Genomic DNA, 13,840 nt, shown 5'->3' on the forward strand with positions numbered 1-13,840 from the left:
AAGGAATACGAGCAAGCTAAATCCGTCGCGCATATACGATGTCACAGTATTCGCACTTCTGCTACCAAAATAACAATCTGGATTTAGTCGACAGATGCTAAGCATATCGTCTGTCGAAACCTCCTACCACCTATGCTATACCTATTGGGGATTCCCATCAACTCCATGCCACCACTACTTTCCTACGCCCGTCGCGAGCTTTTTGTTCTTCTTGATCAGCGCGTTGAGCTTCTTCTCCAACACATCGTGCTCTCTCCTCGCCGCATGCATGGCCTGCTCCGCCTCTTCCATAGTCAGCACACTACCTCTTCCTCGCCTCGTGTTGCCATATCCACCCATCCCAGCTGTCGTCTCAATCGCGTTCATCAGCCCCTGCATATCTAGTCCGCTTCCGCCTCCATTTCCAAAGGTGATGTTGCCATTGCCGTCAAGGCCGAACTCTTGTGAAGACTGGTAGCCAAGTCCAGCACCCACGAGCGCTTCGAGACCCTGCACAAACACGCCGCCAAGCCTGTCAGCCGCCATCAATCCCATGCCGTCTATCTCTGTGCTTCCTACCGCTCCTCCCTCAACCACTGCTTTGGCCGCTTTGGCTAGTCGGTTCGAGTTGACAGAGATGTTCGCTGTTCCGGCGCCAGGTGCGCCACCAACAGCCGCCATCTCGGGACGTGGCTGGTTTGGCGGTGGGTTGTCCGTCTTCGGGAGAACGTATTGATTCAGATAGGCGCCGGCATCTGCGGGTGTTTGCTGCTGTTGTGGGGGAGGGACCTGGGGCATGGACGCGTCCTGTCCTTGTACCGGTGGTAAGGGAAGGTTCGTCGAACCGAGAAGTCCAGAAGAGTTGTCCAGTCGCGGCATCTGCTGCCCCCCGTTGGTGTTCAGCTTCTTACCTGCCTCCTTGAGTGCAGTCGCGATAGCTGGGAGGACGTCATTCGAATGCGCTGAAGTAGTCATGCTGTGACCGTGTGCGTTTTGCTTACGAGGGTGGAAGCGGGCATGGCCTTTGAGCTCCTCGATATGTTTTTCAAGCTCAAGTGCTTTATTCTCAAGCTCCTCAGTCAAACCCCAGAAGAACTTGCCGTTGGGTGTAATCAGAGTCCTGGAGTCTGGCTTTGCGTCCTGGCTGTTCAGACGTACTGGCTTCTTCCTCGCAAGCGCCTCAAGGTCGGCTTGGGAAAAGTGCAACTTCAGATCCGGAGGTGTAGATACATTGCCATTCTGAGTAGAGCGGGTAGCATGGGCAAGTGACGAAGACAGCGGTTTGAAGAACTCAAGGGTCGATGCAAGGAGCTCGCCCGTGCGCTGCAAGTCAGCCATGATCGACTGAGCTGAATGTTCCCGCTTTTCCTTGGGCTGTTCGGGCTCCGGCTCTGGTTCAGGCGTTGCTGTTGCCGAGATCTTCGCTGACGAGACTCTCCGTGAGGCCACTGTCGGCACTTCAGGTTGTTCCTCTTCGACAGTAGCCGGCTTAGGCGAGGCTGGCTGACTCTTGAAGGCAGCGGCAATAGGTTTAGCGTTTGTTGTCGGCTTTTTGGCTTTCTTCTTGCGCCCAATGATTGGAGCTTGCATTACCTCAACATCCGACTTGTTGTCTTCCAGTATTTCTTCTTCTATCTGCTTCTTTCGCTCTTGTCTATCCTTCTTGGCTTGTGACTTTGTCTTCTTCCTAACAGGCGCAGTCCCGACCTTACCGCCGATCGGAGGCGGTGAGCTGGCCCTGGAAAATGATGTAGAAGTAACTGAAGCAGTGTCCGATATCATTTCGCTTGGTGTGCCTGGTATATTGACGGAAGCGATACTCGCTTGCCTAGATCGAAGCTTGTCAACCGTTGGGATCTGAGGCAAGGACGGTTGTGATGCCGCCGAAACAGGCGGTGGCACTTCTGTCTTTGGTGTTGCGACGACACGCAAAGTCCTCGGAGCACCCGCGCGCTTGATTGGCGATCCAGTCACCGCTGCGGCGGGACTTGGAGGTACAGAACCAGCTGATGTCGTTGGCACAGAACGACTGCTTTTTGCCTGAGAGTCTGTTTTAGATGAGTTTGGAGCTGGAGAGCCAGCTTCAACCGGCAGTTTAGTTGCTGCTTGAATATCGAGCTTGCCAGGAGGCTGTCGCTTGGTCGAAGCTGGAGGTGTCGCAGTCGCCGCAGGAGTGCGCGCTGTCTCTTTCTGTGGCTCTCTCTTTGGGGTGGTCTGAACTGCAGCTTGAGCCTTCTTAGAAGCACCCTTCGACTTTGGCGTGTCCTTGCTTATCGTCTCCGCCATTGATTTCTTAGCATCTGGGGTCGACTTGGGTGTCTGCATAACTTCATCTTTCGCTGCTTTTGAGGCCTCTCTGGGTGTGGGTTCCTTGGGTGTCTGGGGAACGACAACTGCTTCCTTGGGCGTCGTCCTCGAGGGCGTCGTAGGTACAGGCGAAGGCTTGGAGACTGTGCTCGCACTAGGTGCTGCTGCAGGAGTCGCAGGTTGAATAATCTCACTCTTCTGCTTGCCCTTGGTATTCTTGTTAGGAGTTGAGTTGGGAAGCGGCGTGGCAGGTACAACAGGCACGGCCGGTATGATGGTCGAAGATGTAGTACGGGACATTGGTCGAGATCCAGCACGCGAACGTGACTCTTCAAGGACTGCTTTGGGAATTGCTGGTACTGTGAAGCCAGGCGGTATAGTAGGAGTCGATCGGCGAGGATGCTCGAAGAATTGGCCGCTTAGTGGAGTGCTTGGAGCGGGCCGTGTTGGCTCATTGTCGCTGTCGTTAACAAGTGCATCGACGTTGATAGATGCCTGTTCCTCTACACTCAAAGATCCATCATCTGCAATACTACGTCAGCACTAGAATCTTCAAAGTGTAAATTGACAAAAGCGAGGTCATGATCTAAGTACGGCGGCCGCCAGACGATGGTCAGGATGGGTTGACAAAAGCGTAAGGTACATCATGTTGCAAAGTCGTCTCTCGAACATCTTCGTCACTTGGTGGGCAAGAAAACAGTGAACAGGCCATCTCTCTATTAGAAAGTAAGCATGCCGACATGATGCGGCAGGAGGGGTAGTTACGTACATGCGATGGCCATGACGAAGACGACGAGAGAAGCCAACCTTTGCAGCGGCAGGACAGCGCAATCCACCAAATCATGACAGAAAATGAAGAGAATTGAGAAGGTATAGGTGCCGTGAAGACATGCCGGGGCCATATGCTTTGACAAAATCCGTGCAGTCCAAATCATAACGCCAGGCGATCCAGTGTCGAAGCACTGGATATGTGCCGATGCATTCGCCGTAAATCCGAAACGCCATGCAGCCATCATTGAAGTAAAGTACTAAGACAAAATGTCAAGCCGCGAGGCCGACCCGAGTGCAGAATGAAAGTGACTACCATCGTCCAGCGCCGCCGTAGTTGTTGTTGGAATAGAGCGAAGAGAAACCACCTTGGCCTTGACCATACATGCCCTGCCCGGCCATTCCGCCTTGGTGCAGCCTCGCCTGCAAGATACTCGGGTCTTGGACATCGGCAAGACCGCCACCCCCAGAGGAGGAAGTGTTGGCATGCCTATGCTTCTTGCCCTTTTTCTTGGATTTCTGCGAACCAGACTCCTGGTAAGCTCCAGGCGAAGGTCCATAAGGGAAGCTGAGGAGGCCAGGGGCAGGGGCAGGTGTGGAAGTTGAAGGATGTTGATTAAGGAAAGAAGGAAACATTGACTCACGCTTTCCAGCATCAGCTAGTCTAGCACCACCGTCCATGTTACGGCTGCGGAGCAGGTCCTGATACATGGCATCATTGTTGTTTCTCGCCGTTGCGCCAGCCCCGTAGGGTAGACCACCAGTAGCGAAACCGTGGCCTTGGCCGAACATGCCAGTCCCGCTGACCGGGGGTGTGCCAGTAGGCTTGAGTCCTGGAGGGGGTCCCTGCACGTTGGTGAAGAACTGCCCACTCAACTGCTGATGCTGAGACATGGGGTTGAATTGATTGGCATTCTTGGGCATCATCGAGTTTTGCTGGCTCATCAGCTTCTGGTTTGCGACAGGCTGCACATTCGCAGAAGCGGAAGCGCTGTCGTTAGCGAAGCTGAAGCGTGAAGTGTGCCTGGTGTGGCTAGAGGCATTCTGCTGTTGAGGATGCTGAGCACTTGGCATGTTGTTCAGTAGGCCCGTGGCTTGGGTGCCAGACTTAAAGTTGGAGAGCAACAGCTGCTGCTGTTGCTGTGGTGTAAGGCCTCTGTTGCTCAGTCCCAGGCTGCTGAAGTCCTCGGCCAAAGGCGTGTTCTGTCCGAAAAGGCTGCCTCCAAAACCTTGCTGACCAGGTGGTGCAATCGCGTGTTGATTGAGGTGGTTGGTGCTTGTCTCGGGACCGTCTTCGGGCTCTCCGCCTAGCTGCAAGCTGCCGCCAGCCGTTGCTTCGTTGTCTTCACGCTCAGCAGCTGGGGCTTGCTGGGATGCTGCCTTTGCTACAGCAACAGCTTCTGCTTCAGCCTCGCGCTGCAGTGCCAGTTCCTTCTCCTTCTTTTCTTTGATGGCACGACGCTTAGCACCGCCATTGGGATCCAGGAGTTGAGGAAACTCGGTGACAGCTTTCAGTTCTTCCTCAGATAGAACGGCGCTCGAGAACACGAACTTGAAGTCTGGCGAGCAGATGACCTTTAGTAAATCGTGAATACCATTGTCGCGGGGCTTCGGCGGTCGGGCAGCGGGTGCGGGTGTCGGAGCAGGCGGCGGGGTTGCAGCCTTCGATGCTTGTGCAGCCTTCTCCTTTTCCCTCTCTTTCTCCTTTTCTTTTTCTTTTTCCTTGTCCTTGCCCTTCTTCTTTGGTGGCTCAGCTGCCTTCGATGGTTTGGGTGGTTGCGCGGGGACAGCATTCGTGACCATGGGACTGGCGTTGTTCGAAGCGACCGTGGATCGGCTGGCTCGGCGTTCCAGCAACGCCTTACTGCCCCAGCTAGCGGTTGCAGGCAAACCGGGCGCCTCGTGTATCGAGCTCGACGTATCGGTACTATCCTGTCGATGCATCGGGATCGCGGCAGCGACAGCGGGACCCTGGTGGGCGGGGGGCGCGGCTCGAGACGTAGACGATTGTGACGGTTGTTGCGTCTGGATGGAGTTCATCATAGAGAGATCTTGGCGAGTGAAGCTGTCGTTGTCTTCGCCGGGTTCGTGCAAGAACATGCAATTGCGATTATTGCAGGTCTCGCCGCGGAGATACGCTGAGCAGTACTTCGTAGTACCAAATTGAGCTCTGCAAGAGATGTGAGCATGTTACATGACACGTGTGCATGGATAGAGATTCACATACCTTAATGTCCTCTCGCCATTCTGAGAACCGTCGACAGCATTGATGCACTTCTCTGCATCTTCCTTGCGAGCGAATGTCACATAAACACCCACCGACTGTTGATGCTGCGCGTTCTCCTTGGCTTTGCTGACGACAATCTTGAGGATCTTGCCGTACTGGCCGAAGTAGTCGTCTCCGCGAAGAGTTTTGAGTAGTTCGTCTTCGCGTATCGTCGGCGTGAGACCGGTCACGTATACGAGGTTCTTCTGGACGACACGCAGACCAGACAGGTGCTTGCGGCTGAGAGAGTCGGCTTCGGCTTTCTGTGCTTCCTTCTGCCGTATCTGGGCGTTCTTCTTGGCCTTTTGCGCGATGAGCTGCTTGTGTTGTGCCATCCTGGGCAGTGTCAGATGTGTTTAGAGATGGAAGGTGCAGGGGACCCACTCTTCGGGGGAGATGGTCTTCCACTCGATCGTGGAGTCATCGTAGGGGCGGCGGCAGGCGGGACACAGTCCGTTCATGGTCGTCTTGATGTTATTGTAGCAGAACTGACATATCTGGCACGTGGGTCAGCATGGGACTCGAGATGGTTCACCGAGTTTTGGCACAAAGGCGTACTTGGTAGCCGCATGGGCAGGGGCGGAAGTTCCTGTCCGAGAGGTCGAACTCTTCGACACAGAGCGGGCAGCACTCCTCCTCGTCATCGTCGACGAACTGGTCCTGCTGCAGTCGAGACATGGTGTGTGTGGTTGCGATGTGTTGTTGAGAGCGGGTGGCGCTCAAAGTAGAGATACGTGGGGTGAGACGAGACCTGGGGGTCGGGACGAGAGGTCAGTAAGGAAACCGCGGAAGTACAAATAAACGCCGGCCGGAGTGTCGCTGTCGCTGGAAGAGGGATCCACAGGAGGTGATGGGGGTTAAGAGGCTGCACCTGCGCGATGGCACACCAGGTTCCGCTTAACGCTAGCGACTTACATAAGCGCGCATTTGCGGGTGGGAGCTGCGAACTCGACGACGTCGACGACATCACCACCCGCAGTCGCCCTCACCTGCTACATCGCGTAGCCTCACCACTCTCTCACCGCACACAATGGCTATGCGGCTAGCTGTCGGCCGGCCATTGGGCGCCGCCGTCCGCGCCTCGGGCTCCTCCCGCCATGCAGTTCGCACCTTTGCCTCCACGGCTCTCCGGGCAAAGGAAGTCGCGGGTCCCGAATCGGAAACCCCAAACATGAGGGTGCGCATGTCACATGATATGGCGAAGACGTGGTTTCTAATGTGATCGCAGTTTGCCCCCCGCGACGAGACCGTCACGCTCAAGCGCGCCATCGTGAACCCGGCCGACCACTACAAAGAGAAGGGCGAGGCTCTGCACAAATATGGCCAGTACATTATGTCATGTCTGCCGAAATACGTCCAGCAGTATGTCAATCCACATCTGGGAGTAACTACCGTCTGACCACACCCAAGATTCTCCGTCTGGAAGGATGAGTTGACCATCTACGTCCCACCCGCCGGCATCATCCCCACCTTCACCTTCCTAAAGTACCACACCGCCGCAGAGTACACCCAGATCTCAGACATCACCGCCGTCGACTACCCCACCAAGGACCAGCGTTTTGAGGTCGTCTACAACATGCTCAGCATCCGTCACAACTCGCGCCTGAGGGTCAAAACGTACGCGGATGAGGCCACCCCAGTACCCAGTCTGTGCGATCTCTACGATGGTGCCAACTGGTACGAACGTGAGGTCTACGATCTGTTTGGTGTCTTCTTCGTTGGACACCCGGATCTGAGGCGAATCATGACCGACTACGGTTTCGACGGCCACCCACTGCGAAAGGACTTCCCCATGACCGGATACACTGAGATCCGATACGATGAGGAGAAGAAGAGGATTGTTGTAGAACCCTTGGAGATGACACAGGCTTTCAGGAACTTCCGTGGTGGCTCATCAGCATGGGAGCAGGTCGGTCCTGGTGATGACCTCAAGCCAGAGAACGTAAGCTATCCTTCTTACCACGTTCTCGACTCAACCTCTAACAGGCACGTAGTTCAAGCTCCCAACGCCAAAGCCAGAGCCTCCCAAAGAGGGAGAGCAAAAGAAATAGAAGGTTTAGAGCATTTGGATTGTATATACCTGCGAATGAATGTGATTGTACAACATCCGATGGCCCACAACGTATACCCGCTGCTGTAATGATTTGCTCGGTGTAGTTGCTTCACTTGTCGGCGCTTTTGAGTCTGCACAATCCAGATTGCACGTCGGAGTAAGATTCACAAGACTTTCAGATGGAATTAGCCATGCTATGCACAGGTCCGACTACTGCAGCCCGATCGCGTCTCGTATTTCGTATTTGAAGTCTCAATGCTCATGCCAAGCAGATCTCGCATTTCCCCGCCCAATCAGGGAAGCGCCTAGCACTGCACCTTCCTCCGTCAGTTCCCACTTGTCGGGTAAACATCGGTACCCGCTAGACAACGTCTTGCATGATCTGCCGTAGTATGGCTTGATGTGTAAGACGAACCACCATAGCTACCCATCGGAAGTCAAATCTTGCACGTTCTCACCCGGAACAGTACCCCGCTTTCCCCGGCTACATCACAAGATGCCGACATCCCAGGATGAAGAGGCTTCGGGGTAATCTCCTTTGGTATCCTCAGTGGGCTCTCTCCACCGCCATCACAATCATCCAGCTGTATCATACCGACGTTCTACCGTACTTCCGACTTCCAGCCAATCGCATGCGTTACCATACTTTAGCAGTAATCGCCGTCGTCACACCCGTAGAGCTGTCTTGCATCACTGCGCCAAGGTATAAATACAATCAGGATTCCATAGATTAACATACATCACCAAGATGAAGTCCTCCATTCTCCCTTTCCTCGCAGCTACAGCCACAGCCGCAGTCACCATGTCCAATACGACTACCACAACCATCAAGCCCTTTAGCCTCTCGGCTCCACCAAACACTGACATCTGGCGCAAACCTCCCATGCACAACGCCTTCAATGCATCGACCTACCCAGAGCAGCTCCCAACCTACACTCTGAAGGACTTTCAGCGAGCGCAACTGTCGTTCGAGCTTCCACCATCCGACCAACTCCGCCAATACGACCAAGCCGGCCTCTTGCTGCATGTCACCAAGCCAGGTGTTCCAGACAACCAAACCAAATGGATCAAGACTGGTATCGAGTTCTACTACGGAAAGCCGTATGTGGCGACCGTGGGCTGTGATGCTTGGGCTGATTGGTCACTTACACCTATGCCTGAGTTCAAGAACGGTACTATGCCCGGCGCCACTATTGAGGCGAGAAGGGAGAGCGATGCGCTCGGCAACAGTCTTTGGATTTACTGGATCATCAAGGATGAGGCTGGCAAGGAAGTCAGCAGGCAGCCATTGAGAGAGGTCACCTGGGTCCTTGCGGAGGAGTATGAGCGATGGAGCGTGAGTATCGCAGGATACGTTTGTCGCCCGACTACGGCAGGTGGCGATGGGATGCTTGAGGCGGAGTTCAAGGACGGTCTGGAGATTGAGACTCTCAATCACGTGTAAGGGAGGTGTGTGAGCTGGGCGTTTGTCAAGGTACGTGATATTGTCACCTGCGGTTGCGATAGTGTCTGACAGCAAACAGTAGATAGTGTATAAGTCGCAGTGACGCGTTCATAGCCAATACATATCTCAATCTGATATCTTTTACCTCCATATATGCGAACTTCCCCGCATGTATCTTGCTCAATAAGGCTATCAAATCCATATCTTACCACTATAGTGAGCACAATATGACCCAAGTCTGCTTCCAGGAGAGTCAAGTGAGCCATCACTGGCTCGTGGAAAGGGTCAGCCGAGCGTAAGCGACGGTTTCTCTCCTTCATTGAGCAATGCACAAACTCACTGCGCCTGCCTAGAGAGCACTGACCTCTGGGCTATATATCCTCATCGATTCTGATCTCTTGATCCACACTCCCTCTTTGACAAGAATACTGATCTGATTCAATACCCTCTACGATTTCGCGACCATGGTCAACGTCCAGCTACACTGCCCGTCCACCAAGAAGACCGTCGAAGACTTCTTCGTCACACCATTCCAGACTCTCGAGCAAGTTCTACCAAGTGTACGACTTGCCCTCGACATCAAGTATGCCGCGATATATACCACAGAGGCCAAGCGCATCACGGAACCGAGTACTCTCCAAGAAAACCAGCGAGTGCTGGTAGCAGCTAGTGCGAAAGAGGTCATGTTGCCTGATGCACCGTCCGAATGGGTTCTATATGACGGCGAGGAAGGCGACGATGTTGACATGAGCGTCGAGTGCTACGGCCTGGAGTGGGTAGTAAGTATACGTTGTTCTTTTCGCACATCAAAAGAATGTCACTGACTGAAACGTAGGAGCTATGTGATCACGACAAGTGCCTACATATCACCAGCTTGAACAAGCAGAAACCGAAGAGTCGCAACAAGATGCGGATCACGCGCGAATACAAGCCTGTTGAGGCCGACATCGAAGCCTTGAATTCTACGACTTCAACTTCTGCACGTGTTGCCGAAGACGAGGGTCACATCGAGAAGTGCTGGGGCATCACCGTCGAGCACTTCTTGCCTACATCCATGAAGCCTGTCGCCGCCAAGTCTAGTTCGAAGTCGTGCGATCCTTCCACACTGGCTGTCCTTAGTATCCTCGCAGGCTTCACTCAGGGCCAATCTCGTCTCGCCCTAGAGATCCTCGAAGAAGCGGTCGCTCTTCGCACTGGAGAGGATCAGGGAGAGGACAAGGATCCCGCTTTGCAGAAAGGCGATGTCTTGAACGCCATCACCCTCATCTATGAGCGGGCTGAGGTCATTGAGGCTAGGCTCATCAAGGGTAAGGGTGCGAAAGGAAAGGGAAAGGGGAAGAGGAGGCCTTCGAAGGGCACTCCGAAGAAGCTTGGCGCTATGTCGAGTTGAGTGAAGTGATGGATGGACGAGGCGGCTACAAGACGGGTCTAGTGCTTACATGGAGTTACTTGAAGCAGCGAAGATATACCCGGAGTGTTTTGAGAGTGAAATTTGGGATGAGAAGTCATACACAGGCGGATATATGCGGCTTGTACGGTATACATGGGCGATAGTAGACACCTGTGTAGCTGGGAAGACTGTGTACGGCACATGATTGCAATGAATCTATCGAGTTTGTATTTGTCTACCAACCTCCTGCATTACTAACAAGCAGAGGCATCAGGGTATGTATACTCATATCTTCCGATACATCCCCTATCACATCTTCCATATTTCTCCTAACCCACACGACCAAATAATGACAGAACACCCACCACCAAGTGCGCAGCCAACAAGTGCGCAAACTACGGAAGAACCCGCTATCTCTAGTAAGTTCAGCTCTACAGCTAATTCCCTCGACAAATGTACCAGCCTTCTAACTAAGCAGGTCAATGGCTTCTGGACAAGCTCAAGAAGAAGTCCCGTGAAGACAGAGAAGATTGTACGCCCACCATCCAGCCCACCGATCCCTCAACCCCTGTTTACCCCCATCCTACCACTCTACCTCCCTATACCCCAACCTTCTATCCTTATAAACCAGCCTCACCCATCCCACAGACCTCCGTATCCTCCGCTTCCACGTGAAAGAAAGCGCCGCAGAGAATGCATTGCAACAAGCACGCAACACCACAATCTCCGAATTCGTACTACAGAAACTTCAGAAACTTGAAGGTAAACACCCGGAACACGAGGTCGATGCGGCGAGGGAGTATGAGAGAATGACGAGGTGGAAGCTGATAATTGAGAAGGCTATCGGTGATGCTAAGCATGAGGGATTGGTGGAGTTGGTGAAGAGGGTTGAGGAGCTCATGGATGAGGGTGGAGGAATTTAGATTGAGAAAGCACATGAGCACAATGGGTGCGTGGCTTGCGTGCTCCTTGTTTTGGTAGACCGATGTAACGAGTAGCAAGCCAGAAAGCCTACTGAACCCATCACGAGGTCGAGTTTGTGTTTGTCTACCAAGCCCCTCCAGTACTAACAAATAAGTATCGCAAGTATATATGCGACCACATACACCAGTGTCATGTACTTACCAACATCTTCACTCCGTCTAATACACACCTGAAAGACAGCATCCCAAACAAATCGATCAGCATGGCCGAACAAGAACAGCCACCAGGCCCGCAAATCTACATGTCCCAAGGGGACAAGTTCTCTAGTAACGAAGCCCCCAAAGCCCCTTCTTAGAAAAGTCAACGACTTGCTAACTCGATACCATGAAGCGGTGACGGAATACCTAGATTTCCTCCAAACCCAATCACGACGTCCTAAAGAAGAATGTACGTACACCCCACACCCCAGACAGGCTCCTTCTCTGCAACCGTCACTAACGTGTACATTTTGACACTTGTATAGGCCTGACCGTCCTGAAGAAGTCCATTGACAAGAGCGTGAGACGTGTAGCTGAACATCGTGAACGCGACGAATTAGTCGTAGAACTCGCTCAGTCAGAAGTCGAGGCTATGGAAGAAGGCGAAGAACGAAAGCACGAGGTGGAGAAGCTCGAGTTTAAGAAGAAAAAGAGAATGTTTGAGTCGTTGGTGGATGCTGCCATGCATGACGGCTTACAGAAGTTGACCGGTGCGGTCGAGGAACTTGTGCGGAATCATGTGCCGAATGAGGCCGATGCTCACCGATCGTAGATGGAGAGAGTTGGCTAGGTTTGTAGTTTGCGTGCTCTTTGTCCTAGGGCATTGATGTAGTCGATAGCAAGCATACTCCTGGTATAAATCCTAACGGTGCGGTGCTCGTTCACTCACGATCTTTATTATTCTTCTCCCGATCCTCTCTTACTCACACACAAACTCATCTCAGACCTTCCTATCCAAAAAGGGCTTCCAAAGAACCGCCGACGGCTATGTCAAATCAAAGGCCCTTAAGCCCACCCAGTCGTTCAAATGTGACCAGTGAGTACAACCACAACGTCCTTCTCCAAGTAGCAAGTAGCAGGTCTAACGAATTACAATGAAACAGGCTCATGGTTTACTCTGCCGCTTCCCCAGATATCTTCCCAAGACCGGGAGGAATGTATGTACCTAGCTCTCCTCCCTTTACCTCCTCACACCTAAGTATTATGCTCCAACTCAGACTAATCTACACGTTACTATAACAAGATACCATCTTATGTATTCTGGCACATATCCAGACGTCCGCACCCTCCGATCACATGTCCACGATAGCCTTGTGGCTATAGAATCACTAAGATGCGCTGATGGTGTACCCCGGGCAAGAACTCGCGTTGAAGACCTGGAGGAGCAATTGAAGCGTGCGCAGGAGCATCTAGAGGAAGAGAAACGACGGGTGATGTTTGAGAAGGCAGTCCATGATGCTAAGCACGAAGGCTTGGTGGCGTTGCTGAGCAAGGTTGAGAACACCTTATGGGGATAATGCGCGGTGTGAATGCTGTCACGAGCCTAAGGTACAGCTACAACATCGAAGGATACGACGTCCATTGGGTTTGTGGTTTGTCGACTTACTGATTGTCCTGTGAACCGACAGGATACCTAGCAAACCGCACGCGGCCTATACATTCATGATACTACGCTCTCTTATTAGCAGTTTCCCAGATCCGTCTCTCTTCTATTAATCCGCTATTGCATCTTAACCCACCAAATTACTTTCCACATCTCCATCCCAAGGCCCTCTTCGTAAACCCAAACCAAAATGTCCGACGACGAAGAAGCTCCACTCCCCGCAACCATCCAGATCTCTAGTAGGCAACCTTCCCTCCTCCCTCTTGCAGAACCGCTACCGTAGCCATAAGAAAGTGCCAGCTAACCAGCCCCCCCTCAACAGCAGCATGGTTCCTATCCAAACTCCCACAGCTGTCGTTTGAAGACAGACACGAATGTAAGTAACCATCACCATGTTACCTACGTATTCCAACACAGCCAAAACACGCTACCAATCCAACCTAATCCCTACACAGACAACGGCGTTCTCATCCGTAACATCGAAACCATGATGCAAGAGTTGGGATTGCCCGACCCTGATCACCACGCCGCCAATGTGAACGCCGATGCTGAAGTCGTGGCAGCAAGGAGATTAGTTGCGGAAATGAAGGAGCTGCAGGAGCTTGCGGAAGAACGTTTGGGATTGCCAGACCGTGATCACCACGCAGCCAATGCGAACGCCGATGCTGAAGTTGTGGCAGCAAGGAGATCAGTTGCGCAAGCGAAGAAGCTGCTGAAGCTTGCGGATGAACGTTTCCATCGTGTGCATGATATATCCATTGCTATGGGTGCGGAGAAGGGTAGGAAGATTGGAGCCTTGCGTACGCTAATGAAGAAGACTAAACAGGCTATGAAGAAGACTAAACAGGCTATGAAGAAGACTAAACAGGCTATGAAGAAGACTAAACAGGCTATGCGGGAGGAGGGGTGGACAGATCTTGGGGAGGCAAGTGAAGAACATGATGCCAGCTCTGATAGTAGCTGATTTCCATGCTGTAAAAGAACCTGGTGATGTATAGATTTGGTAGATGATGCCTTACATGTTACTTACACTCCAAACCCACCCATCTCATTCCTAATCTTCATCCC

The 13,840-nt window shown here is 52.8% G+C and overlaps 7 protein-coding genes across 7 annotated transcripts; 6 read left to right on the forward strand and 1 right to left on the reverse strand.

Annotated features, from left to right (window-relative positions):
* Positions 1–174: 174 nt before the first annotated feature.
* J4E85_007452 (uncharacterized protein) lies at positions 175–5,998 on the reverse strand (the record flags this gene model as incomplete). The annotated part of the gene is made up of 5 exons (XM_051471684.1): positions 175–2,810; positions 3,699–5,224; positions 5,282–5,656; positions 5,705–5,817; positions 5,879–5,998. The coding sequence occupies 5 exons, from the start codon at positions 5,996–5,998 to the stop codon at positions 175–177; spliced, it is 4,770 nt and encodes a 1,589-aa protein (XP_051324758.1).
* Positions 5,999–6,350: 352 nt separating this feature from the next.
* NUO31 (NADH-ubiquinone oxidoreductase 30.4 kDa subunit, mitochondrial) lies at positions 6,351–7,371 on the forward strand (the record flags this gene model as incomplete). Its single annotated transcript, XM_051471685.1, has 4 exons — positions 6,351–6,497; positions 6,549–6,682; positions 6,731–7,262; positions 7,315–7,371. The coding sequence occupies 4 exons, from the start codon at positions 6,351–6,353 to the stop codon at positions 7,369–7,371; spliced, it is 870 nt and encodes a 289-aa protein (XP_051324759.1).
* Positions 7,372–8,121: 750 nt separating this feature from the next.
* J4E85_007454 (uncharacterized protein) lies at positions 8,122–8,817 on the forward strand (the record flags this gene model as incomplete). Its single annotated transcript, XM_051471686.1, has 1 exon — positions 8,122–8,817. One exon carries the CDS (start codon positions 8,122–8,124, stop codon positions 8,815–8,817), a length of 696 nt encoding a protein of 231 aa, XP_051324760.1.
* A 464-nt stretch (positions 8,818–9,281) lies between these two features.
* On the forward strand, positions 9,282–10,207 carry J4E85_007455 (uncharacterized protein; the record flags this gene model as incomplete). Its single annotated transcript, XM_051471687.1, has 2 exons — positions 9,282–9,596; positions 9,653–10,207. 2 exons carry the CDS (start codon positions 9,282–9,284, stop codon positions 10,205–10,207), a joined length of 870 nt encoding a protein of 289 aa, XP_051324761.1.
* Positions 10,208–10,556: 349 nt separating this feature from the next.
* Positions 10,557–11,130, forward strand: J4E85_007456 (uncharacterized protein; the record flags this gene model as incomplete). Its single annotated transcript, XM_051471688.1, has 3 exons — positions 10,557–10,626; positions 10,686–10,739; positions 10,856–11,130. 3 exons carry the CDS (start codon positions 10,557–10,559, stop codon positions 11,128–11,130), a joined length of 399 nt encoding a protein of 132 aa, XP_051324762.1.
* A 263-nt stretch (positions 11,131–11,393) lies between these two features.
* On the forward strand, positions 11,394–11,941 carry J4E85_007457 (uncharacterized protein; the record flags this gene model as incomplete). The annotated part of the gene is made up of 2 exons (XM_051471689.1): positions 11,394–11,457; positions 11,655–11,941. The coding sequence occupies 2 exons, from the start codon at positions 11,394–11,396 to the stop codon at positions 11,939–11,941; spliced, it is 351 nt and encodes a 116-aa protein (XP_051324763.1).
* A 1,021-nt stretch (positions 11,942–12,962) lies between these two features.
* Positions 12,963–13,736, forward strand: J4E85_007458 (uncharacterized protein; the record flags this gene model as incomplete). Its single annotated transcript, XM_051471690.1, has 2 exons — positions 12,963–13,011; positions 13,228–13,736. 2 exons carry the CDS (start codon positions 12,963–12,965, stop codon positions 13,734–13,736), a joined length of 558 nt encoding a protein of 185 aa, XP_051324764.1.
* Positions 13,737–13,840: the final 104 nt, after the last annotated feature.

This window comes from Alternaria conjuncta, assembly GCF_024043145.1.
Source record: "Alternaria conjuncta strain BMP 0040 chromosome Unknown scaffold_10, whole genome shotgun sequence".
In the NCBI taxonomy this organism is placed as follows: Eukaryota; Fungi; Ascomycota; class Dothideomycetes; order Pleosporales; family Pleosporaceae; genus Alternaria; species Alternaria conjuncta.